Here is a 26,944-nt window from a genome sequence, read left to right on the forward strand (position 1 = left end):
AAATACTAATTGTGATCTTGCCCAGGTGGAGACTCAGGTGAGATTATAGAGAATTCTGGGAAATACCAAGTACTTTGGGGGATTGAAGTCTAGGGTTCAAAATCTCCATAGTCTCTCCGATGGGTCTTGTAAACATACCAACTTTAAAATGACAATAATTTGAGGATAAGAGGAAAAGAGAACAAAAACAATAATTGCTAGGCGCATTGACATAAAGCCAGTTAGCAGGCATATCCAGTTAGCCTTTGGCATAAGAGTATACACAAAACAAATGAAATAAAACCCCACACAGTTCAAATCACCACATCCCAAAGTTCACTCTGGATCTTCTGGTGCAGTGTGTGGTCTGTGGAGGCATCTTCATGGTGTCTTCTCCAAACAGTTCTGGATTCAGAGAGGCAGCAAATTTCTTAACCTAAAAAAAGGAATTTAAACTTTGCAATTTAAAATAATAATAATTACACATTCTCCCACTGAAGAGGGTGATTGAAAAACACAGGGATCATTTAGGGATGCATGGCTAAGTTATGAGATGTATGAATCAATTGGCAAGAGAAATCAAAAACATCAAAAAAATCCAAATTAAAAAAAGATAATTTCTGGATGAAATATAGACTATCAAAGTCTTATGTGTAAAAATTCTAATTATAGGAAAAATAAATCTATAACAGGTCATTGAATCAGGGCCCAATTTAAATGATTTAAGCAATGATTCATTTACCCAATCAGTAGCCAGTACTACAGAAAGTTTGCCACACTATGAAAGACAGAAAAGGGACTAGATTATAGGAGCCATGTAGGAGCCAAATTTGAGATACTTGGTAGACTGTGGAACAAGGAAGACCTGCCTTTAACACATGTTAAACAGTTGCAACCTCGAACCCCAAACATGTTCAAGTCCTTTTGTCATGACTCAAAATTTTCATCAACCCCATCGGTATTGGTTGGTCTCTTTGATTTTGTGCTCAATTGGCACTATGCAATTTAGCTTTGTGCTTCTTTGGCACTGTGCAATGGCTCTTTGTATTCTCTTGTCCTGAGATCAGACAGAATCATTAAGCAAAGTCCCATAAATTTTTTTAAACAATTAATGGCATCATTTTTTTATAGTCTCAAGCTTTTGGGGCATGCATTGACATTATAGCAAATATATTTTAAACTTATATTACTGAAAAATCAAAAAAATTAAAGAAAATCTTAATACTGGTGACATGTGCTTCAAATATAAAAAGGAGAGAAAAAATTAAAAAAAACTGAAATAGTATATTTCACATGCAAGGAAATATAATAAAAGAGTTTTTAAAATATAGCTTATAATCACTGACACACTGTGTCAGCTAAGGAAATCTAGAATACAAAGTTTCTCACCAAAAATGAGATCCATTTCCTCTTCATGCCTGGCAATGATCCACTGTGAGTGCAAAGCAAATGATTTTCACAAAGTAACAGTTTTTTATAAAGAACAATAGTACAACAAGTAATGCACATTCCAAAAGTACCAAAATCCCCAAAGTTATAATAGCCTATTTAATTACAATAGCAAACAAACCCACTATCATATTTTACATGAATCTTTTGTATGACATTTAAAGAAAATGGATACTTGTCATAAGTTTTTCAGGTGTAGCAATGTTTCAACCTTGGCTGAGATATTTAAAAACAAAGTAAAACTTATTTGGGTCTAGAACATCATCAAGAAATCTAGATTGTTCTGGTGGAAGTAAAGTGAGCTGCAGAGTTATAAATGAGAGATACTCCCTTTTGGGAGCCATCCAGGGGTATCATGCCCTGGGATTAACTTCCCAGCTCCTTTGGTATGAGACTGTAATGTCCCATCCATTTACATTTTTATAAATGTGGGAGTGGGGATTATAATTGTATTTCACTTCAGCTACTAAAATGAACCTTACCTCCCATTAGAGGCAGGCAAAATGATCAGAGTTGTTGGAAAAAAAATCTAAAAATCATGTCTAAAGACCCCTTAAAATCAATTTGAGATATTTAGCTCATTAAATTTTCCAAAAGTTGTTATATAATTGTAACCAGTTTTGATGAAGTCCATCCATCCTCTATGTGACAATTTACAAAGTCAAAATAGAAAAAAGGCTGTTTTTTTAAAATATGGGCTTATTCAATAATATTTGTTCAGTATAGTTATAGGGGAAAAGCAAAAGAATATAACAGTAGTTTAAAATGATTCAGTGTAACAGAATGGTATTGAATACATTAATATATGAACTTAAAACCAACAAAATTAAATCTTAAACAAAACAATCAGCAAAATGCAATAAAATACAGATTTTTATAAAACATTGGAGTCTGAAAAACCTTAAAAAATAACCTCCAGTCTCTTTAAAGTTCGTTGGTTTTTTTTTATCCATTTAGATTCCTTTTGTCAGTACTGTGGGATCTCCCATAGCAAGGGTGCGTTTTAGGAATCTCAAATTGGGCAGGCCCAAATGGCAAAGAGTTGCAGGGAGATGAATTTCTCCCCTGAATCTCAGGTAAAATAAGTAAAAGGATTAGTGCACTCAAAAAATATCCTTTGAAATACAAAATACACTGCTCTCTCATAGAGTATGCCATATTAGTAATTAGTAATCAACTTCCTGTTTGGAAAAGTCTCTTCCTTTTCCTCCTTCCCCTCCCCCCCTGAGGTCCCCTGCTGTGTAGAGGCTAATTGTTGCCTAAGGAAAGAACACCCCAGTTTTTACCAGTTGGTTTGTGATTCCGAAGACACAGGAGCAGCTACCAGCAGCCTCTGTCCTGGGGCTGGCCTGGGGCGATCTGACTTGGAGGCAGTAGAGGATGGCTGGAGCATAGAAGCAGGCAGCAGGAGCAAGCTGAATCAGAAACTTTGCGAGGGTAGGCAAAAAGCCTTGGCTGGAGAAATGTGGCTTAAAAATATATATATATCTAGGCTATCTTTTAAAAAAAATTGAGAAGTTCTCATCCAATCTTGTGGTTGCCATTAACTGTAAAAATTAAATTAGTATCTAGTAATAAAAATATTATATTTTATGAGGTTTATTAAGGATTATTAGAAATCAAGGAATAAAGAAGATACAAAATAAAAAAACCACATGCCCATGGCTGATTAGCTCATTCAAAATCCCCATGCTTAGCTTAGCTTACCACTATACTTCCTATATCATTGCAATGGCAGAGAGAGCTTGGTAGGCATTACTGCCAGTTAAATACTAATTATGATCTTGCCCAGGTGGAGACTCAGGTGAGATTATAGGGAATTCTGGGAAATACCAAGGACTTCTGGGGATTGAAGTCTAGGGTTAAAATCTCCATTTTTACACAAGGCTCCTACCACTCATTATTGGGACATGCCTTATGTGATTGATAAGTTTTTTACTTACTTGATGAGTCACAATTGCAAATGCTGGCTTATGAAGAAAGAGGAAGTAGCTAGGTTTATTGAGTAGTTTAAATTTTTATCTTTTTAAAGTATAATTACTAGAATTCAATTAATATAACTATAATTCTGTTAACTTTTGTCTCAGATTAATCACTTCTTTTGGCTACATACTGATTGATTCTATCAACGGGGGTATTATTTAAGGAAAGAGTCAGGGGGTCAGGGATTCTTATTATCTTAAAGATATACAAACTCACCTAAAAGGAAGTCAAAAACGACAATTTTTAAATCAAAGAAATTAAAAAAAACTTTACAATCTCTGCAAAGGAATAGTAAATACTTTTATACTACTCCTGATAGAAATAGTAAAAGTGTATTGAGTAAACAGAATTCAGCTTTAGTTAGTTTTATAGATTTATCTGCCAAATTTATATTTGTTTTGTTATTGGGATTTTTAGAAGGGAGTTGGATATAAGGGAAGAAGTATGAGGAAATCCCACAGACTTGCTTTTCATAATTTCAACCTTTCTTTTCTGTTCCTTTTCTGTAGTAATTACTTACTGAACATTTTTTTTTCCTGTGAAAAAATGTTTTATGTACAGTGAGAGCCAAAGAATGTTTCTTTTGAAGCAATGTGGTGCAGGTCTAAGTAAAAACAAAAGAATGAATCAAAGAAGAGGGTGGGTCAGTGTAGACGAGGCATTGCCGTAAAGGCAGAGCTGTAATGGTTAAAGCCTCCTCTTCTCCCTGCTTGGGCTGCATAGTCAAGGTCGTGGGTTGAACTGTGTACGACCTGCCCAGCTGCATGCTCAAGGTTGGAATAGTCAGCAGAGGGAGGATTGATAAGGTTTATGAGAAATTGTGAGAGACTGTGGGAAACTTGTTTCTCTTCCCTTGTTTGGAATCCTCTTGGTTCTTCCTTGTGCTGGGTGGTAACATCATATCTTCCTGTGGGTCTTAACCTATATATGCTTTGTGTGAACCCAATAAAGCTTTGTCGCTATGCATTTCATATAGCGTCCATTATCTGTTTCAGGGAAGGTAAAAATGACAGGTGAGCTACTTTCCTTGTATACTCCTGCCTTGTAATTAACATTTGCATCAACAAAAATATTAGGTCCTGATACCGGACAATCTCTTAGAATATGAGAAAAAACAATAGGATATTGTGACAAAAAAGAAAATAAGTCTTGTGGAGTGTAGGTGGTAATAGCAATAAGGTACACTAATAGTAAAGACCATTCATCATGACTTTGTAAATATTTCTGTATTATATCTTTAGCAATGGGTACCCAGATTTCATGAAGATACTATCCTAAACTTGAGATCACATGTTCTATGCCTTTCCCGTTTTGCTTTTAGATTTAAGCATTCAATGACTTTTTGTTTCTCAGTTCAGGCACCTGTTGGTAACATGAAAGTTGAAAAAATAATCACTTCCACGGCTAATTGAGGCTGATAGTGGTTGAGTGGAGCCTGATTCAATTTGTCTTCTACTATCTCTAAAGCAAGAGAGGCCTCAGGTATTAAAGTTCCAGGGAAATTCAAATCAGAACTCCCTTCCAGTATTTTGAATAACGGTTGAAATTCAGTTGTAGTAAGAAATGAATATTATCTAACAATTTCTGATTATCATTAAGGTATTAAAGCAGTCCTTTCTTAATTATATTTTTGAGGCATAACAGCTGTTACGTATAACTGAGCCCCTGAATAGAGTATGGGACTTGTTTTTTGAATCTTTTCTTGAGCAATAACTAACTGGTATTTTTGCAAGGTTTTCGTAAGGCTCAGCGCCAGGGTCGGCCAGCCCTGTGTGACCTTACTTGGGGTAACGAAATGAAGAGTAACAAATGGATGCTATGTGAAATGCATAGCAACAAAGCTTTATTGGGTTCACACAAAGCATATATAGGTTAAGACCCACAGGAAGATATGATGTTACCACCCAGCACAAGGAAGAACCAAGAGGATTCCAAACAAGGGCAGAGAAACAAGTTTCCCACAGTCTCTCACAATTTCTCACAAACCTTATCAATCCTCCCTCTGCTGACTATTCCAACCTTGAGCATGCAGCTGGGCAGGTCGTACACAGTTCAACCCACGACCTTGACTATGCAGCCCAAGCAGGGAGAAGAGGAGGCTTTAACCATTACAGCTCTGCCTTTACAGCTCTGGCTTTATGGCAATGCCTCGACTACAGGTCAGTGGATGGGAAAAGAATGCTTCACTCATCATCTTTCTACCCCCAAATATACCTTAATAGATACTGTTTCAAAAGCCAAGAAAGCTAGAAGGAGAGGGAGGGATCAAAACTAGTGGGGACTTGAGGTAAACAATGATGACTTCAATGACAACAGAAGGGGAGGGGAAGAAAAAGTGGTTATTGCCATTCAGTCTGTCTTGGGGATGCCAAAGCACAAGGTGTTGATGGCATAATTCTGGAAGGTAGATGTGGATAAATATGAAAAGAACAATTTCATGGATGAGGAGAATGAGGGTAAGGTCCAAATTGGACTCAACTAGGATGACATAACAAGAAGTTCTGAAAAATTCTCTAATAAACACTAAGAGTCAGACTGTTAAGAATGGAGGAGGCAGCATTGTCCTGAAGGTGCTCACCTCTTTTAAATCTCAGAATATTGAAAAGTCAGTTCAGTCTCTTGACAAGAATGATATGGATCTTCTAAAACATGTATATATTCTTGTGGGCTTTGGAAATCCCTCTGAAAATAGCAGTACTATGTTATTGCAGGGGCATGAAATGGCACTTGCTGCTGAAGGAATCCTTCATGTCTTAATCACCAGGAAAATGGTTTATTCCAGTAAGTAGTGGATGTCTGCCATAGGTAGTGTTGATTGTCAAATGCTACTCAGCTTTGCTTTTGTGCCTCTTTTTTTCACATATATGAAGAAGAATAAAAGCATGTCATGTTTCTTTTGAGTTAAAATTGGGGTAATGTAAAGGTACAATTTTTTTCAACAAGCATATTTGATGCTTTCCAAACCTTTTCAGTGATGTATATAAACAATAGAAAGAAATGGTCACATGGGGAAAATGTTTACTTTGTTAGATAAACCAAATTGATTTTCTAAAAAATAATAAATGCTTTGGAAGCATCTGAATGCACATGACCAGAAGGGAAATATTAACATCTAAAATCAGGTAACATATTGATATCTTTTATGAAAACTGATACAGACTTTCAGAAAAATTTTGCTGTTCTTGATGCCTGCTTTTTCTTTAAAAATGTTCTGAAAACCAATTGTCTTATTAGGTTGACAGAGAGAAAAAAAGTCTCTACTTGGGGCTTGCCAATATGGGTTTAAACTGGGGGCCTCAATGGTACAGAAAAACAAAAGAAGGGCCAGATCTAGTAAAGAGTAGCATGAGGCTTTCCAAGGAGCACAAACAGGGTCAAATAGAAGTTCTTTCACTTCTACTCCAAAGATAGGTCATAGTCTTATGGGTGAGAATAATCCTAATTCATGAGAAGTCCACACCTAAGCAATTACAAGGTACCCCGATAAATTTAAGGAGATGTGTTAATGAGATTGATGGCCAGGAGGCAGGTTGAAGGTAGAAGTCTGCTTCTCTGAAGTACAAAAGGATGGCACTTATAAGTGTTTCACAGGAGAGCTGGTTAAATGACAAAAAACTTGGAGGGTAAGAGGCATGTGACTTCAAGGACAAGTGCCTTTGGGGGAAGAGAGACTGTAGTTGACATGTGACTTCCAGGACAGGTGACTTTGGGGGAAGGTTGACAAAATAGTGAGCTATGCAAACATGAATGTCATCTTTATTCATTTATCAGTGGTTATCAGGGACAGTCCTCTCTCACTAGACTGGCCCTAAGTTTAGAGAAATCTTTGAGGTGTCTCCCGAATTTTTGGGTTTCCTGTGTTCCACTATATTCCCCCCTTTAATTTTTTTGGAGAAAAGGGTTTCCCCTTCTTAAAAGCTCAGGACCTTAGAAATCTGAAGAGAATGGGCAAGGGTCTCAACTCTTGTAACTTCTTCAGGCTGAGTTGGGATTTTATACTGCCCTTTGTGGAGTCTGTAAAGAGGATTGATGGGTTTGATCCAGGGGGTGAAATGTGGTTGCAGGTGGGATGGCAATGGATGTCATCATCTAAAATCTAATCGAGTGTAACTAAGAAGAAACAAAATTTAGTGATTTTATTTAGGAGACAGGGATGAAAAATCAGAAGGAGAAATACTATCAATAAAGGAATCAGGAGGGAGTCTAGGATGGACAATAAACAGAAGCTCAATAGAGATCCTGAGTTTTCAGTTATCTAGTCTTTTGGCACTGCCCTGACTTATAGTGAGTGGGTCTTACAAGATGATATGGATTCAAATGAGAGCCTACAGGAAATTTTGACAGTATGGATTAGATTTACCCCATTCTTCCTAATGAACAGTGAACCTCTGATCTCCCTTTTGCTTAATTTTGTTTCAGTTAGGGACACTATGTTTTGCCATTCCCCCTTTTGTCTTTGTTGCAGTAGAAAAGAGGTAAAGGCAAAATATCAGGCCAATGGAAATGGATTTTGGCCTAAGGTGTCATTATCCTGACCTTGAATCCCCTGTTCATCCTTTCAACCTGTAAATAGTAGAAATCAGTATAGTAATACAATAGCAATCAACAAATTAAATAACATCAGGTTTCTTTGCATTTTAGTTTATCCCCAAAACTAACATTTCAAATCTTAGATGTCATATATAGTTTCTGAGTTAAAGAAAGAAAACATTCTTTGACAGTCAGAGATAGGTAGATTTGCTTATTTGAGTACAAATGGTTTTTAGAGATCCTTTAGATTTTTCTGCTCAAATATTTTACAAAGTAGATTTCAGGGGGCAATTGGGTAGCTCAGTGGATTGAGAGTCAGGTCTAGAGACAGGAGGTTCTAGGTTTAAATCTGACCACAGACACTTCCTAACTGTGTGACACTGGGCAAGTCATTTATTCCCCATTGTCCAGCCTTTACTACTCAATACATAGTATTGATTTTAAGATGGAAGGTAAGGGTTTAAAATAAGAACAAAGAAAATTAAAGCAAATACAGATTAGTACAGCCATTATGAACACATAGGCACCAACCTTCTTGCAGATGGATTTCTCTGCCCCAAGTTCTGTAAGAAATACAGAAATGTATGGGCTATAATTCTGAGCTTAAGATCCAGGCTTCAATTGTGATTAATTAAAGTTGGAGGTCCCGTTGGTTTCCACAGCTGTTTCTAAAGGTTTTTGACAGCTGATACAAATAACTTATTAACAAAAAATCCCACTTACTTAAATTTTGTTAGCTAACAGTTAATAGATTCTAGTTTTATTACTGATTCTCTTAGACAATAACTTTTAAGAAGAGCTATAAAAGTAAGAAAAATTGTCTCTCTGGGTCATATAAGATCTTAGGACCCTGTTATTGACATAAATTCCTAGGAAAGCAAATACCATTCACTCTATAATTACTTCAGTGATCTTTATGCAGAATTAGGATTTGTCAAATTGCATACTTAGCATATAAGAAACTCTTAAGTTATTCTTGTTAAGCACATTCAGATTTTAAGGACTTCAACTACCAATTCACTTGATTGTTTGTGATATGGAATGACCACACATTAGATTGAAAACTGGAACATTTTACAACTTGCATTATGTTTGTGTATTCCATTGACCACTTGCTCTGATTATAGACATTTATCATAAAAGGAAAAAGAAGGAAACTGATTAAACAACATCAACACTGGTCCTTTAGGCATGAACCTTCAAAGCAAGAGTGTTTTAACTCTGTTTGATTTCAGATCAGAGTCAGAGCTATCAACCAAACATATAATAACCATTGTACTTCACAGCCAAATTTAGGAATAATAAGAATCAGGGGGGAATGTTTCCCTCCCCATCAACTCAGAAGTTGGGCTGGGATTGTCCTTTCAACTTTTATAAGGACCTGCACCTGTAACAATTCACCTTCATTTGAGTATATTGTGGCTTTTCTCTTGAATAGTGTATTACCATAATGATCCAACTATACCTGAATTAAAAACTCAAAATAATATTAGTTGAGGTCTCAAGAGCTTTTATCTCAAATGGCAAATCTCACCAATCACAATTTAAGAGCTGAAAAGTTTACATTCTCAGTAATCCATTTTCATTGTCTTGAAATCCCATAACCCAAATAAGCTCTTTGTTTTGCAAGGCTGCTGATTCTGCTCACACAGACCAAAAAGTTAAAGATAAAGGAAAATTAGCAAGGTTTTTTTCTTAGTTTTTCTACCCAGTGATTATCAGTTTTTCTTAATTACAAAGTAGATAGAAAATACATTCATCATACAGAAATATTCAAATTTATATTCAAACAATAAACCATTCTTACCCTAAAAACATATAATTTAATAGCATTCCATGTAGCACTTAGTTATATTCCATATAGCCTTTAATAGAATTCCAAACTAACTGATAGATGTTCCATCTTAAATTTATAGATTTAGAACTTTTTCCTTTTTAATGCTATTATTTTAACTTGTGAGCACTTTCCCTAGAATATGAAGAATTGTAGTGCTTCATTGTCTCTTCCTTCTATAAGAATGGTAAACAAATTTCTGATATTATAGATTATTGAATTATTGCATCGAATTAATCAGTCATTAATTCAATTTTTCTCTCTTCTATTTACTGATCTATTAGTTGCTTGTTGACCTTCAAACAAACTTTATAAATAAAAATTAATCTGGAGGCTTATTACTAAATTTATAAGAATTTATTAGTAAAGAGAAAGAAAGAGAGAAATAGGTTTCAGCCCTTCTAACTTTAGGTAAAAATCTGATTCTCCATTGTAGCCGGTTTCTGAGCCACGGCTTCTGAGAAAAAAGAGAGCAAGTCCAGAGACAGAGTTAGTTCAAGTCCAGTCTGGAAAAAGAGAACTCTTCAGCTTTCCCCACTGGCTTTTCAACCCTAAGCTCCTTCTTTTCAACCTGGATCTTTCCATAGGCCAATGGCTTATAGTCTGGCTTCTGTCACATCTGGATGCTGGTGTTGACACTGGCTGTGCCAGGATGCTGTCTGTGCTGGGATGGGAAATAGAAGTAAACTGAGGGAAACTATTTCTTCTTGAACTGACTGCTGTCCTTGAAATAGAAGTGGTAAATTGGGGGCTGCTGGGTAGAGCGGCGGGTGATAGGAGAAATGTCCTCAGGCATAATGGAGAGGGGGAAGAGAGCAGCCCCCTCTAGCATAATGTGCCATAGGTTCACCAACACAGCATAGACCCTTGATCTGTCCCCAAAGAGATTTTGTCTCTGCCAGGTACTCTTAGTGGGGAGGTAAGGTATATGTTACAGGAATCCTGCAAAGGGGCTTCTGTCCCTTCACCCTTTATTTCTGCAAAATGAATCCAATTGAAAAATGCTTTCTAAGACATATTGCCAGCTATATATTAATAACAATAGGTTATTTTTCAAACTGTTTAAATCAGATTTTTTCCCAATTGACCCAAATACAACTGAGTGGGAGATCACACAGAATACTTTTCTCTCTGTCTCCTACTAACCATCTTGATGGATGAAACCATGGTAGTTTGGTTAATCACTTACCCGGTAGTGATCAATCCCATGTCTGAGAATGATGCCAAGAAAAAAATACAGACATTTTTCAAGCCAGGATGTCATCTGACTGACAGAGAAATGGAATTACCAAACTTGGTCTGACCTTGAGTCTGTGGGGGGCCAACCCAAACACATCTGAGGTTCCTGACAGAAAGGATAAAGCACAGTGAAAATCTTAACTTGGAGAGTTGGAGTGGCCAGGTACACTCCTCTTTACCTGAGTGGTGATCTTGTTCCCAGTTTAGGCACCAAAAATGTTATGAGTGAGAGTGATCCTGATAAGCAAGGAGTCCACACCTAAGGAATTACAAAGCACACCAATAAATGTAAAGAGATTTATTAGTGAGATGGATGGCTGAGAAGTAGCTCAAAGGTAGAAGTCTGCCTTTTCCAAAGTATAAAAGGATGGAGCTTATTTCATAGGAGATCTGATTATATGACAGAAAACTTGGGGGGAAGAGGGTATATGATTTCAAAGACTGGTGGCTTTGGAGGAAGATTGACAGAATAGTCAATGCAGATCTCAAAGTATGGAACATGAATGCCATCTTTATCCATTTATTGGTGGTTATTGGGGGCAGTCTTCCCTAGTCAGACTAGATCCTGAGTTTGGAGAAGACCTTGAGGTTTCCCCTGAACTTCTGGGTTTCCTGCATTCCACTCCAATAGAGCCATTGTGAATTGAGAAGAGGACTTACACCTAGGGCATGGATCAGAAGATCAAGGTTATATCATGGGAAAGGAAGATAATCAAAAGGAAGCTTCAATTCTATATCTCTCATCCTAGGAAAGGGGCAGGGGCTCTCAGATTCAACCTCTAATCCAATATTAAATCTGAAGTGGAATAACCAAACCAGGGAACTAAGACCAAAGGGAATCTACAGTTCTATCACTTGAAACCTGGAGAGACTAAAAAAAACAACCGACTTGGAAAATGGATTAAAGAGAGAAAATTTAAGAATCATTGGATTACCTGAAAGTCATGACAAAAAAAAAAGGTACCTATATTTCAAGAAAACAAAATATAAAAACTTCCTGTAGACCATTAGATTTGGCCATTAAAAGGTCATTGGTAACCACAGAGAAAAGTTTCAGTTGAATGATGTGGTCAAAAGTCAGAAAGGAGAGAAGAAAAGAAGTAGAGGCACAGATTGTAGATGACTTCTTCAAGGGCTTTAAATACAAAGGGAGACATAACAGGATCACAGATAGTCGGGATGGAAGGATGAAGTGAAAGTTTTTTGAGGATAAAGAAGGAAAAAAGTAAAAAAATATAGTAAGAAACAAAGATACAACTTTTCATAGTCCCCCAATTAAATCACTTCAGAACCTGGAAAAAGGAGAAGATTAGGTTTACATCTTAACTTACAAGTTAAGTTCTGAGTCCAAGGCACCTTTGGGCTTTTGTCCTAGGACCCAGGATTCTCAGGGTTTCTCTGATGAACTGATCTAAAGTTGCCATGGCTTGAGCTACTGGGACTAAAGACTCTATTACCTGGACCTGGACCCCAAAAAGACACACACACACACCCATGCACACACACACACACATATGAACACCCCCAAACCCATTTCTTGGGGCCAAAGGATGGAAGGGAAGATATAGTCTTTCACACTAGCTCAGTTCATGATTCCCATTCTGTTGATTAACAGGATCTTTTACCCCTTGGACATAGCTGGCTAGATGGAGTGAGTGATAGTTTTAAAGATGCAGCCAGTTCTAGCTACAAAGCCCCACATTTGACTACTTCAGGATCTGGGAATCTATTCCTATCTATGTGTTTAGGAAATGAAGAGTATTTCTGCCATTTCCCACATCCTCTTAGATGATTCGCATAAGTGGAACTTCTGGTTATAGAAGCATTTCTGAGACTTAAGAAGACCTTAGAAAGGGCATTCAACTTTAGATAGGGTTTGATATTTAAATAGCTCATCTACATATGAAAATGTCAAAAAGAAAATGAATTTGTCTCAAGACACAAAATGATTCAATATCTTTATCCCCAGTCACTCACAAAGTCCAAATGGAGTCTGGGAAATGTATTTGGAGTGGTCATCATAAATAAAAGCCAAGTCTTTCAATGACAGGTGATAAACCTCAGAGGTAAGGCCCTGAGGGAGTCAGAGGAAACATTGCAGGCAGTTCTGGGCTGTCATTGCTCTTGCTAAAAAGTGCTCTTTAACTAAGCAAGGGGATAGGAGACATGGGGAGAGAGACAGAATGAGAGGGAGAAAGAAGACACAGAAAGAGACAGAAACACACAGACAAGCAGAGATATTAGCTGCCTCATATTACTGTTCAAAATACTTGAAATTTGGCCCTAAACCTGTAATTTCATTGGCAGAGGGAACTCCTTGTTAAGAAACTCTCCAAATACTAATTCAGTACTCTGCGGTACAACTAACTTAGTGTCTTAGTTGCTTGGAGTTGTGTCAGAGGCAAGTACTACAGAGTCAACATAGCTATTAGTATTAGACACTGTTGACTATGTGACATTCTTTTATATAAAAGTGGCTGTTATATATTATGGTACAGTGAAAAAGTGTTGGCTTTGGAGGGACTAAGTTCAAATCCCATTTGTGTGACTTTATTAAGTAAGTTACTTAACCTCCCTGGGCCTCACTTTCTTCATCTGAAAAATGAAGATGTCTCTTCTAATTCTAATTCTATAATTGGTCTTGTAATTGATTGTTGTCAGAGAGGTCAACTTTGCTCTCTTAAGAGATACCTATTTTAAAAGTTAAATACCATTTAGGTACAGTCTTCTTTGTGGTCATGCTTTTCTCCCACACTTCAAATTCATTTCTCAAAAACTATTTTTTGCTAACCAGAAAGATAACGCTAATGCCACCAAAAAGAGTAAAGTTCAAGATAATATCCATGTTAGACATAGATTATTAGGTTGGTTTAAAAAGTAACAACTCTATAAGTATAGTTCCTAGATTGTTACTGTGCCACAATTCATTTGTGGAATGACTAAAAGAAGTAAAAAGTTGAATTCAGAAAAGTTAAGGAAAATTTAATAAAAAAACAGGAAGAAGGATCTATCAGAATTCAGTTCTATATTGTTTATGCTCATAGTACTATTATATAAGCCAAATCTGAAGCATAGCATGTCATTTTTCTGAATTGTACACTTATTGTATTTGCTTATGAAAATGACATGTTTAGAAACCTTCATCACCCCTCTTTTGGATAGGAATGAGAGCAATAACAGTTATGAGGGAAATTATCTGGGTTGCTTCATCTGGTAGTAAAGTCTTAGTGATTCTGGAACCTTTATGGATGTCAAAGCTGTTAGCCATTGTTGTGGTTGAAATGAAGGTAAACTGAACTACAAAGCTCCAAGCACAATCAGTTTATTAGTAAAACTTGAATTTACCAATTAATAGGATCTTAATGTGAAAATTTAAAATTAGCTTGTACCCCTTTTGTGGTACCCCAAAGTTGTGGGAGAGCTGTTTTTAACTGGTTTTGAAGGGTGCTGACCTAAGAATTATCAGCCTGGAACCAATATTAGAGAATAAATAAATTTGTTAGGAGAGACAGTCAAATGGAATGCAGGTGGAATTTACCTTTCTGATGGGTGGGGTCAGGGTTTTTATAAATTGGAGAAAAAGTGATTATATGATCAACTAAAAGTTTAAAGAAAAGTGAGGAAGGGGACAAATGACGGAGATTCAGCCACATTATTGTGTGAGGTACCTTGATACCTGGGGTCCAACATATTTATAAAGGTATGCATCTGTGCTAAATCCCTCATCATAAAAGTATGTGAAATGCATATCTAGATGAGTCTATTGTTTATGCAGCTTTAATTGCACCAGTGTCAGTCACCCACATATTCCTGGGGTCAAAGTTGGGGAGTCCTGCTCTGCATGGACTGCTTGGGGTTCAGGACAGAGGAGTTCTCCATGTTCTCTCTGGCCTGGGGTCTCTCTGGTGACTTGGGATCCCTAGAGGACCCTGCACCTCACTATAGCAAGACAACCCTTGTATTTTAAAGAGGAAAAAAAGTTTATTCTTAAGACTAAAGCTACTGTGTGCTTTGTTCCTCCCCCTCACATCTTGCTGTATAGGGGTGGAACAAACTCCTTGTTTTTCTGTAAAGAAGCCTCTTAAGATAGTGTAAGCAGAGAAAAGTAGAAATGTGCATTTTAAAGGTCCTTTGACTCCTGGTATCAGAAAGACCAGTGTCCTGTCCAGAGTGAGGTCAGAGTGATGTCACAAAGAGCATAAATTAGAGTATCAGGAGAAGTGGGAACTTTTTTCCTTGGAACCCCATTGTGAGTAGTTGTGTGGTCATGGCCTGGATCTTGGAAGGGAAGATGGCCAGTCACATGTGGCTGATGCGTTCTCTTTCTTTGGCCTGCTTTTTAAAAATTATATAATAAATAATTCTAAATTAAGATACAAACTCAAGAGAATTTTAATTATAACATTAGCTTCCTCAGAAAAACTAAGACCACAAAGTTAGGCAAGCCAGCATTTTTGTATTTTTTCTGGGAAGCACAGAACAAAGAACAAGACTTCAAAGGCAGGAAACATATTGTGATAGCTTACAAAGCCTAAATAAAATAATATGATTGGTAGTATCATAAATGTGGAAGACAACATGATTGGCTAGAAATTTGGAATGTGGTGCTAGTAACTACCCCTTCTTGTCAGTAAGGAATGTTGATTGATATGTGGAGCCCATCTGCATTGTTACAGGGCTTTTTAGTGGAACAGAGATAACAGACTTCCTGGTGCTCACTTGTATTTTGCAAGGCTTGTTAGCAAGATAATAAACCTCTCTTAAATGAACACTTGTATAAAAGGCTTGTTAGTAAAAGTACAGATCTCTTTTAATTGTGAATGGGCAGTAAGATGTGTAGAGATAATATATTTCTTTTGATTAAAGATGATTGATATATGAGACAATTTATCTCAGAGAGGAAGGTAGAACTTCTGAATATATAAACTTCTTACTTTGAGGCAAAGAAAGGGAATAGATAGTTCTGCAAAATACAGCATAAAATCAACTACAAATAGAATTAATTACAAAAATTGAATCAATTTTATTTCCCCACCATGTTATTTTTAACATACAATTTTGTTATTTCTAGTTCTATTCCTAGCATCTTGAAGATCACGTTCTTCCATAACAAGTTCTTCCCTTTACTTACATAACTCCATTTTGTAAAATCCTTTGCTTTGTTCAAGACTTAACTCAAAAACTACTTTTAATATGATATTTTCTTGATTCCTCCTAGAAGCTAGTAACCTTCCTCCCTAAACTATCTTGTCCTGATTTTGTATTCATTCTGAATATTGTTTTCTTCACCCATTGAATGCATGTTCCTTGAGAGCAGGGAACACTTCATTTTTATCTACAGGACCTCTCACAGTCTGAGGCATCTGATAGAAATTATTGTTATTGTTTGATTCACACTGAATCATAGACAGAGCTATAAGAGACCTTAGTGGTCATCTAAGCCATTTATACAATTGGACTCTAAGGCTTAAAATCAAGTGACTTACCCTAAGTCACACTGTTTTGCAAATGTCAAATCCAAAACTCAAATCCTTGTCTCTTGACTTCAAATCTATTCTCTTTCAATGATTCCATCCTACTTTCAAGTTCAATCCACGTGAGGACAATTGCTTCAGAGTCAAAGACAGATAATACAATGAAATGGGGTTTCTTTTTCTTTTTTTCTTTTTTAAAATCTTTATCTTCCATCTTAGAATCAATAATGTATACAAGGCAGAAGAGTGGTAAAGGCTAGGCAAAGGGGATCAAGTGGCTTCCCCAGGATCACACAGCTAGGAAATGTCTGAACTCAGATTTGAAAACGCAAGACCTTCTATCTCTAAGCCTGGCTCTCAATCCACTGAGCCATCTAGATGCCTCCAAAATGTGGTTTCTTATTACAAAGAAAAAGTGGTTGACAAACAATGTGACACTGATGCAATAAGGAATAAGTATAATGTATTTTTCTTATTATATCATCTAGGATTTTATCTTAAAGTGGCAACATCTAGGAAGTGGGAGGAAAGGCATTCTTCCATGGGGGAAAGGGAAGAATGGACTATTTTCTTTCTCTGATGAGTCTTTGACCACCTGTGACCTGTTGTGTTTCCTCACCTGACATCACCAATAATTTCCATATGAGTATCTCATCACCATACCACTTCTTTCATCTCTGGGGCAAATTCACTCATATTAGTAAGAAAATTATAAAATTTAATATAGACAGACAATTTTGCCTGTTTCAAAGATTGGTATATAAACTTTACAATAGCTATAAATTTAACATGTGGCCATAGTAGTGACAATATATTTCTTTTTCCATCATTTGATTAGAGAATTAGTTTTCCAACTGTATTTGTTTTATGGACTTCTTTGGAAAGTAGACCAGATTTGTGTTTGTTTAGTAAAACTGCACTTCATCCCTCACTGAATTTACACCTGGTGTAAGAATTCCTCCTTATGCCTCTGTTTGCAGTTAGATATATGGAAATATCTTACTAGTGATTGACTCTATTGCTGTTTTGTCCATCATGAGCATGGAGTCAGGTACATAATAAATATCGAATGAGTTTTCACATAATGAGGCTGGACTATTTCCCAAACTCATACTGTCATTTCATGCCTTTGGCTTCTCTATCTCCCTCCTTGGAATGCACTCATCTTTTCTCACTATTTCTGCCTATCAGAATCCTTCCCTGTCCTGTAAAACTTAGTTTAAAAATGATTTCCTCCATGACAAAAACAATATCTTGTTCCTTAGATAATTCATAGCACTTTATTAAATGTACATTTTCTGGGAAATTTAATATCTAATTATTATTGTAGTTATTTATATCTATCTCTATTACTATTTTTATAAACCTCTTGAAGGCAAGATCCATTTCATTTATTTATTTGTTAAAACCCTTACCTTCCATTGGTTCCAAGGCAGAAGAGTGGTAAGGGCTAGGCAATGGGGGTTAAGTGACTTTCCCAGGAAGTATCTGAGGCCAGATTTGAACCCAGGATGTCCCATCTCTGAGTCTGACTCTCAATCCACTGAACCACCTAGCTGCCCCTCGTTTCATTTATTTTTGTATGTCTCCTATCACCTAGAAGATGTCTTCCATGTGAAAAATGTTTCATAAATATTTGCTGTTTTTATTAAATTGAAAGTGTGTTCAAATTACTTATATTTGATTTCAAGTATGACAGATTTGATAGCTTGATTAACTTTAACTGTGACCCATTGCATAGAAACAGAAGAAGTGGTTTAGAGGTGAGATCACTGGACTGGATGTCAGGAAATCCGAGACCATGTATTAGTTCTGTTTCTATCTTGTTATCTAATTTTAGATCTCTGAAAATTAGGTGCTTCATGTGGAAAATAAGCTGGATTAGATGTATCTTTAGGGACCCTTCCCTTTAAAAAGTTTATTATTTATTTATTTTTAGCATTCTTTTCACATTTTAAGTTTCAAATTCTCATCTCCCCCACACTGAAAAGGCAAGCAATATGATATCAATTATATATGTGAAATCATGCAAAACATATTTCCATTTCAGTTGTATTTTTTAAAAAAAGCAAGAAAATTATGCTTCAATTTCCACACCAGTTCTCTTTATGGAGGTGGATAGCATTTTTTCATTCTGAGTCCTTTGAAATTGTCTTGTATTATTGCATTGATCAGTGACCGAGACTTTCACAGCTAATCATCATTACCACATTACTTTAAACTGTGCACAATGATCTCCCAGTTCTTTTCACTCTACTTTGAATCAATTCACATAGGTTTTGCCATGTTTTTCTGAACTCTGCGCCCCATCATGTCTTATAGCACAGTAGTTTTCCATCACACTCATATGCCACAATTTGTTCATCTATTCCTCAAGTGATAAAGTTCTGTGACCGCGAAAATGTGGGTTTCAAGACTGTGAATTGTGTAAAAATGGAGATTTGAACTCTGGACTCCATTCCCCAGAAATCCTTGCTCACTTCCCAAAATACCTTGTAACCTCACCTGGGCCGAGAGTGAGATGGGGTATTTAACCTGGTGGTAAAGGCTACTGGGTCCTCTTTCCTACTTCCACTTCCTAGCAGACGTGTCTTTTTCATGATGTAAGTGAGGTTGTCTAGGCCTCTCTGGGCCTAGACGTGTGCTTTCTTATTCTGTATTTTCTTTAATCCTTAACCTTTAATAAACCTGTAAAAAATATAATACTCCTTGCAGAGAGTAACTAATTTCTACCTGCCTCAGTTTGCCCCCCCCCAAATTTTAACTAACAATTGCCCAAACTATAAAGATAATTTTTAGCATCTTGATTTTATATCAAAAATAAGTGGTCGCCATGGGAAAAATTCCCAAATAGGAAATACCCAAGTCAGCTGGGTTTTATGGAGATTTTAATTCATATAAATGAAGGAATTAAGGAAAGGGAAAGAGACAGAGTAAGAGGAAATAGTAGGAAAAGGCTAGGGCTTAGGCCTAAGCCTTTCTCTTTAAGAGAGAAACTAAGTCAGTCTTTAATCACTCACCACAAGATCTTTCCAAGCAAAACTCTAGTGTTCAGATATCCAGCAGCCTCCTCTGACTCCTGACCTCCAATTGAGCTACCAAAGCTGAACTAATTTGAACTACCTTGAACTGACAGCTCCTTTTAAAGAGAATTTTCTCTTGTGTCACCTCCCCTAAATTTTCACGTCTACCAATCACAGTAGACACTTTTCCTAGGACAGCCCATTCTTAGTTTTTAGTTCTCACCTTCTCTGGATAGATTATATCTTCTGAGTACTTCATGCCTCTTTGCTAAGCTTGCCCCTTGCAATTTGCCTGACCTTTTAGTTATTAATTTGACCTTCATAGGTACTTAGTACCCTTTTGTATTAGATCTAAAAATAGACCTAGCTTAAGGTTTTGGCCTCACTATAATATAAGTATGGGTTAAGAACTTTTTCATTGTTCAGTAAGGAGGTTACAACATTATCTTCCCCTAAAGTATGCCTAAGTATGGGTGGAGTAATGTTAGAGTTCCCAATACATTCCTGACCAAGTACCTCCATTGTTTAAATGGGGAATAACCTTAACCATAACCTTAAGATAATGTTCCAAGGTAGAGTCTGAGAAATTTTTAGATTCATAGTTCCCTTAGATTTATAATTTTTGCCACTACAAAAAAGAACTGTTTTATATATATATATGTATATATATATATATATATATACATATATATATGTATATATACACACACACACACACACACACATATGGACCCTTTCCTTTTTTTATTTAGTCTCTGAAATACATGAATCCAGTCAATTTAATCTTTTGAATTCTTTGTTTTCAGACAGAGAGTCAGTAATGAGATTATTTGAAAACGAGTTCATCATAGGATGTATGACCTCAATCTTATTCTAGATGAGGTAGAATTACTGGATTTAATTATGACATTCAGTCTCTGTAGGCTTATTAATGGACCTGCTTCTGAATGACCCCCAAACCCCCAACAGAGGTAAACTAAGTCTCACTGGTATGATAACAAAAGCATTTATTTTCTGAAAGCACAGACTTGCATGTGGAGCAGAGAGAGCATAGGCTCAGCTGCTTAAAGACAGGGTGTGGTAGCTCCATAATTATAGTGTCTTTGAGGAAATGGGGGTTTGGGAATAACAAAGTCAAAGAAGGGCAAGGGGGTTCCTGGGTACAGATGTTACTTGATTCAGATCACAGATGTAAACCTCAGAGCAGCATGATGGTAGGAAACATCTGAGGCTAGCTGGGTTGGCTCAGTGATTGCAGACATACTTCATTCTTCTATGGTCAGTGAGGCACTTTCTCAGGAATTGCCATTGTGCTACAGATATTGTTCCCCCTTCTGATTCAACGGTTATTGAATTCTCTTCCTCCTCAATATCTTGGGAAAAGGCAGCTCAGATATAAAGGTAGAATCTCCATTTTTGCCATAGCCTCTTTTAATTAGTTAGTTATTTTTATTAGTTATTAATAATAATTATTATTTATATATAATATATAATAATAAATTAATTAGTTAATCCTCCATATTATCAATTGTTTTCAGCCAACTTGTGAATTCGAGGGCAGGACTAAAAAAAGACTTTCTGAGTTGTCTCACTTGCTTTAAGAACAGTAGCCTGTAGCCTTCATTATATATTCTTCTAATACTTTTATGTCCAATAGCCTCATTCTTAGGGTCAAAGTTCACTCCTAATATTAATTAGACATCTTTGCTTTTCAATGGCAAAAGTAAGACTGCCCCTCAATCACCTTTGTTCTCATTGTTTCTAAATATTACTCTATTTGTGTCCATATTAAAACACAAATATTAACGCAATTAATAAATAAAATGTCAACCCATTACCTTCCTAGGTGTCTAGCCCCATGGACTAGAGTTGAATTTGAGTAAGAGGCACCAAGAACCAGAGGGAAAAGGCACAGGCTCTTTTTATTATATTCTTCTTAGGAGACTGCAGGCATGGGAGAACTTGCCTGAGAAAAGGAGCCCACCAGTTATACTACTAGCTAGCTATTATTGCTCAAAGACCACCATAGCTCAGGGGGAAGGGTGTGACAATTATTGGAGTGGTCCTGGACACTCCTAGGGAAACGGGTCAATAACAATAGTTTTATCTGGAAAATCTCTGAGGTTGCTTTTAATTGAAATAATGATTGCTTTACCTGAAAAAGTCACTAAGGCTATTCCCAGTTCAAGCTCAGTTGGTCAGGGTTTATAGTGGTCCCCATTTCTCAAGCTTAACTTACATTTGCAAAACATTATTGTCATTTCAAGGTTCAATAGATCAGAAACTCCTGTAAAAAATGGGTTTGAGCAAATCCAGCTAATTATAGTCAGTATTCCTTTCATTTTCACAGTACATGAGAATATTTTTATTTAACATCCTATTGGGATGAAACCAAGCAAGTTTGGATAAACTTGTTATGCTTCCAAAAAACCAATAAGATAAAAATAAAATTATGTTTAAAATAATTTCAGGATATAACCAGTGTTGTGGGAGAGCTTAATATTATCTGGTTCAGGAGGGCACCCATTTAAAAGAATTACTAGACTTTGACAAATCTTTAAAAATAGAGGATTTTATTGAGTGAATGGCAAGGAGACAGATGCTGCCTTCCTGAGGAGAAGAGATCCAGGATTTTTGCTGCTTAAAGTAACAGACTGACCCAGAAAGAAAGGTGGGAAGGGGGACAACCATGGAGAAATAGGTGACATTCCTGTGACTGTGTGACGTGGTGTCCAGGGTAGAAGCACAGGTATACATTGTTTATGACATATAAACCCTTGATCATAAAGGAGAGTAAGTTGCATATCTCAGAAAATCTAGTGATGATTGAAATGCAAACAGAAGCTACATGTCCATGCTAAAATCTTCCTCATAAAACTAGAGGAAATGCATCTAAAACAGAAGGAAATGTACCCCCCTCCCCACGAGAATCCTTTGTGTATGCAGTTGTCTCTATGGTTGCACCAGGGCTGACTTTCTTCCACCACCAATATCCCTGGGGTCCAGGATCATGGAATTCCTCACACACTCCTTTGACCTTGGATTCCTCCAGAGACCTGGGATATTCAGAGAGCCCCACACTCCCATTCCAGGAGCTCAAGCAAAAGGGATAGTCACAGCTCTCATCCTAGGAATTTCTAATATAGTGAACTGTAGATAACCGAGTTTGCCAGCTGTTCTACATGTTGGCTTAAACCTAGAGTTTTTCTCTCCCTTCAGGGACTTGAAAAGAATATCTGTGTTTTCTCCTTTAAAGCTGGAAGCCAGAAAACGAGGCTCTGTCTTCTCTCCAGTTATCAATTTACTCCACTCCTCAAGTAGGCATTGGGTATTGAAATCAATCTCCACCAAAGAGGAGAATCATTCATAAATGGGCTCTTGAGTCAAGGGTTCAATGCAATGGGATGCTATTGTGCAATAAAGAAAAGACAGAGTTGGCATCCTGACTGTTTTAGGCTGAAAATAGACCACTGCCCTCTCTTAATTTGTTATATTCTCAGGTAGTCACTAGCCTTCTTGACTTCCATAGAATTAATTATCAGACATGAAGCACAGATAATTTATGAGCGAACATTCTTTACAGAAGGCAGAAATCCAAAGAAATAGAACATCAGGGCCAGAAGTATCTGGGAACAGTTAACTTTTATGGTTTTTATCTTGATCTTCAGTGAGTGGTCACCTTTGTTATGGGAGAGCAATTCTGTTTCCCAAGGAGTTTCCACCTAAGGAATTAATTACATGGCACCCCAATAAATCTTAAGAAAGTAAAAAAAAATTATTAGTAAGTTGAATGGTCAAGAAGCAGCTTATAAGAGAAAGTCTGCCTTGTCAAAGTAACAAAAGATGGAGTTTATATGGGTTTGACACATGATGGAGACTGGAAAGGAAGGGGCCTGAGGTTAACAATGTTGTCTATCAGTGAGATGTGCAGATTTTTAAAAGTATGGAACACAAATGCCATCTTTTTCCATTTGTTGTTGGTTATCAGGGATAGTCTTCTCTGGCCAGACAGGTTCTTGGGTTTAGAGAAGTCATTGAGGTATCCCCTAAACTTCTGGATTTCCTGGGTCCCATTCCATCTTTAGCATCTCTCAGATTCCCAATATCTAGTCTCCCCCCCAAATTATTATTATTTCCTCTATATTATTCCCCTATATTATTATAGGAGTAAGCCTATAGTACTTAAAACCTAGTTTCCTCTCATTATCATCATCTTTGCTACCCTTCTTCTCAATGGAAATCTTCTATATAAATGAGTAGTAGAAGAACTCTGCTGCTGCCAATCTTCATTAAAAAACTTCAGGTGGGGAGAACAAACCTGAGATTCAAGACTAACAGGAATCTTAGTCTTTCTCAGAGAGAGAAGAAAACACTATCCAAGAATACAATCCCCAAATTTCAAAGTTAGATTTCAAAAATTTTTCCCTGCTGTCAAGAAAAACTTATATGAATACCTAGTTATAGTTGTATATAGAAATGTTGATGTTTATTGGTGTTTGGCAAGATCATGCTAATTTTTTTAAAAGTTTAATCTAGTTAAATTCTACTTCACTAATTATTCTTGAAAACATTTGGGAATTTTATTAGGAATCAAAATCAAACTCATGGCCTATAGTTTTATTGACTCCATTCTCATCACTTTTTTGAAAATGGAGAAATTTCATAGTATGTGCTCTATATTATCATGATATTTATGATTTAATAGAGTTATTATGCTATTTAAATGATAACTAAGCTATGCTTATATTCTTTTATGGCCATTGAATTCCTTACACTTTTTTCTTTGAAGATGGTAAGTAGTAAGTGCTGTGTCTTAAAAGTTATTATTTCAGTCTACCTAATTTGATGCTATGCTCTTAAAACTGCCTTCCACATTCAGGAAACCATTTATAGTGTTGAGTCCTGAAAGAAATCAAATTCACACATAAAGAAAAAGATGTATTTCATTGAGATTGAGGGACCTGCACCTGAGTACTATTGATATGCACTGAGAAAACTGAAAAAAAATCTTTATGTATTCAGGAGGAAAGGAAAGGGGATCATATGAGGTTCCAGTTCTCTCTGGCAATTTTTAAAAGAAAAACCCCCTCTTCATTCTAGTCACTTTCTCCTTCATGATCCAAGTAGCCCCAAACCTTGATGAGGGGAACTAGGGCACGTGAGTCACTTGTGGTATAAACAGAATTCAGATTCTCAAGGTGGCACCCAGCCCAATCTGTTTAAGGATAAAATGCTTTAAGGGAGGCAGCTGGGTGGCTCAGTGGATTGAGAACCAGGCCTAGAGACGGGAGGTCCTAGGTTCAAATCTGGCCTTAGACACTTCCCAGCTGTGTGACCCTGGGCAAGTCACTTGACCCCCATTGCCTAGCCCTTACCATTCTTCTGCCTTGGAGCCAATACACAGTATTGACTCCAAGATGGAAGGTAAGGGTTTAATTTTTTAAAAAATGCTTTAAGATCAGGAATGGGAGTGGGTCAGAGGGGTTTCTCTTTAACTTATTGTCAGGACAGCCTTTTGACAGAGGATAAAATATTACAAACATATTAATAATTAAATGATAAAACATTAAAATTCTCATAGTCAATAATTCTATCATTTTTAAATTTAAAATTTTTCTCTTTTTTAGGTTGGCTTCTTCACATTATATGAATATAGTAGAATTATTTATTCTTAATATAGATTTATATTCTTGCATGAAACTATATCATATATATCATAAATACATAATAAATACAATTTTCTTATATGTTTTTTCCCATCTAGTATCTACATGAAAATGGAATTGTTCATCGTGATCTTAAACCTGAGAATCTTCTCTATGCAACTCCAGACCCAGATGCACCACTCAAAATAGGTAAAAAATATCCCTAATGGATTACCCTTCCCAGTTTGATAGGGAGATTAATGTTTTGAGTAGGAAGTAAATTATTTCTTCTTTCCAGAATAGTAGTTCCTGGATTATTTTGAATCCTAAAAGGAATAAAAAATACATTATGTCTAAAGGTTGTGCTCTGTATTGTGGCATTAAATATAGAAAACCGATTCCTGTAGTAAAAACTTGATTCTAAGCAAAGAATTCTACCTCAAGGTTACTTAGTCTGGTCCAAAAAGGAGTGAATTTGTCATTTCTGAGTGTTAATTGTTTTCCAAATAGTACTCTGTATTAAAAAAAAAAAAAGCTTGGTAGTGCAAAATTGTTTGCAATTAAACCTCCTTGAATATTGAAACAAATTGTTATTACTTCTTACTCATATGCTAAATAAACTTCTCTCAGTTTTGTTTTGTTTTTCCTTACCAAAGAAGATGTTGTTCTTAACACAATTATCACATGCTGTCCCTCAGATACTTCTGATTGGTTCAAAAGTAAAAAGAAAAAAAAAACACACAAGAAACCAAAAGCTAGGGTGATTTAACTTCTGTTAAATTAAGCCCTAGACAATAATCAAGAATGAAACATGAAACCTAAAAACAACAATATGTTCCTTAACTACCATTGTGGTCTCAAGTGGTCATGTGATGTCTTTGTATTTAATCCATGTGTCTATCTCTGTCCAAGTGAAAATGAACTCAAACATATGATAGGGTCCATTTTATAAATACACACACTAAAGAAAAATTCTGAAAATGGTAAAAGTCATCTAGAATTTGCTGTAGATAGCCACTAGAAAAATAGTGGATTTCAGGGGAGATCCCATTTTCCTTGACTGCTTTCATAAATGTTATTTGAAAATAAGTTTATCAGAAGATGGATTAATAGATAATTTATGCAATAGATATTTTCCTTCTAAAGTATGTTCACCTATAGGAACCAGTAGTCACATTTAGTGGGAACATAGTTTTAAATTTAAAATGCCAGGAATTCCACTCTGACATTTAGAAGTGAAAGATTTCTAGTGAAAAGTGCTTGATGTGTTTCCTGAGTCAGATGATTATAGCATGACAGCTGTTTCAAAATGATTGCAACTTTGCACAATGCTTACCTTGAATGATATTTTTGGCTGAAAAAAATATTTTTAAGTTTGAAAACCTATTTTACTTTCCTGTTTGATATCAATTGATTGTTAAATACTCATTAAGAATGTGCTATCTATATTCATAGATATTTCATATTTCTGTTCATTAATGACCATTTTCTTCTCCCAACTTTGTTATGAAGTTCATTTGCTTTACACTTCACTCATTAAATAATTCAGAAGTTCTGAATTGTTCTACTTCTCTATTTTGTTCTTGGCAATAATGTAAGGACTGGTAAAAGGGATTTTTAAATTTTTATTTTTGTATTTTATTTTATTTTACTTGTACTATTTTATTGAAAGAAAGAAACATTTAATACATTGGCTTAGACTGGGTATTCTTAACTTGGGGTCCATGAACTTAAAAATATTTTGATAACTGTATTTTAATATAATTGGTTTCTGTTGGAATTCTACAT

General features: G+C 36.1%; 1 protein-coding gene across 8 annotated transcripts in view; it reads left to right on the forward strand.

Annotated features, from left to right (window-relative positions):
• CAMK4 (calcium/calmodulin dependent protein kinase IV) overlaps positions 1-26,944 on the forward strand; it is a 215,012-nt gene that overhangs the window by 140,539 nt on the left and 47,529 nt on the right. For all 8 annotated transcript variants that reach the window (XM_007486600.3, XM_007486603.3, XM_016431362.2 and 5 more), the window contains one exon: positions 25,276-25,366. In XM_007486600.3, the coding sequence (XP_007486662.1) occupies positions 25,276-25,366 (91 nt within the window). The remainder of the gene's footprint in view (positions 1-25,275; positions 25,367-26,944) is intronic.

Source organism: Monodelphis domestica, chromosome 3, assembly GCF_027887165.1.
Source record: "Monodelphis domestica isolate mMonDom1 chromosome 3, mMonDom1.pri, whole genome shotgun sequence".
Taxonomy (NCBI): Eukaryota; Metazoa; Chordata; class Mammalia; order Didelphimorphia; family Didelphidae; genus Monodelphis; species Monodelphis domestica.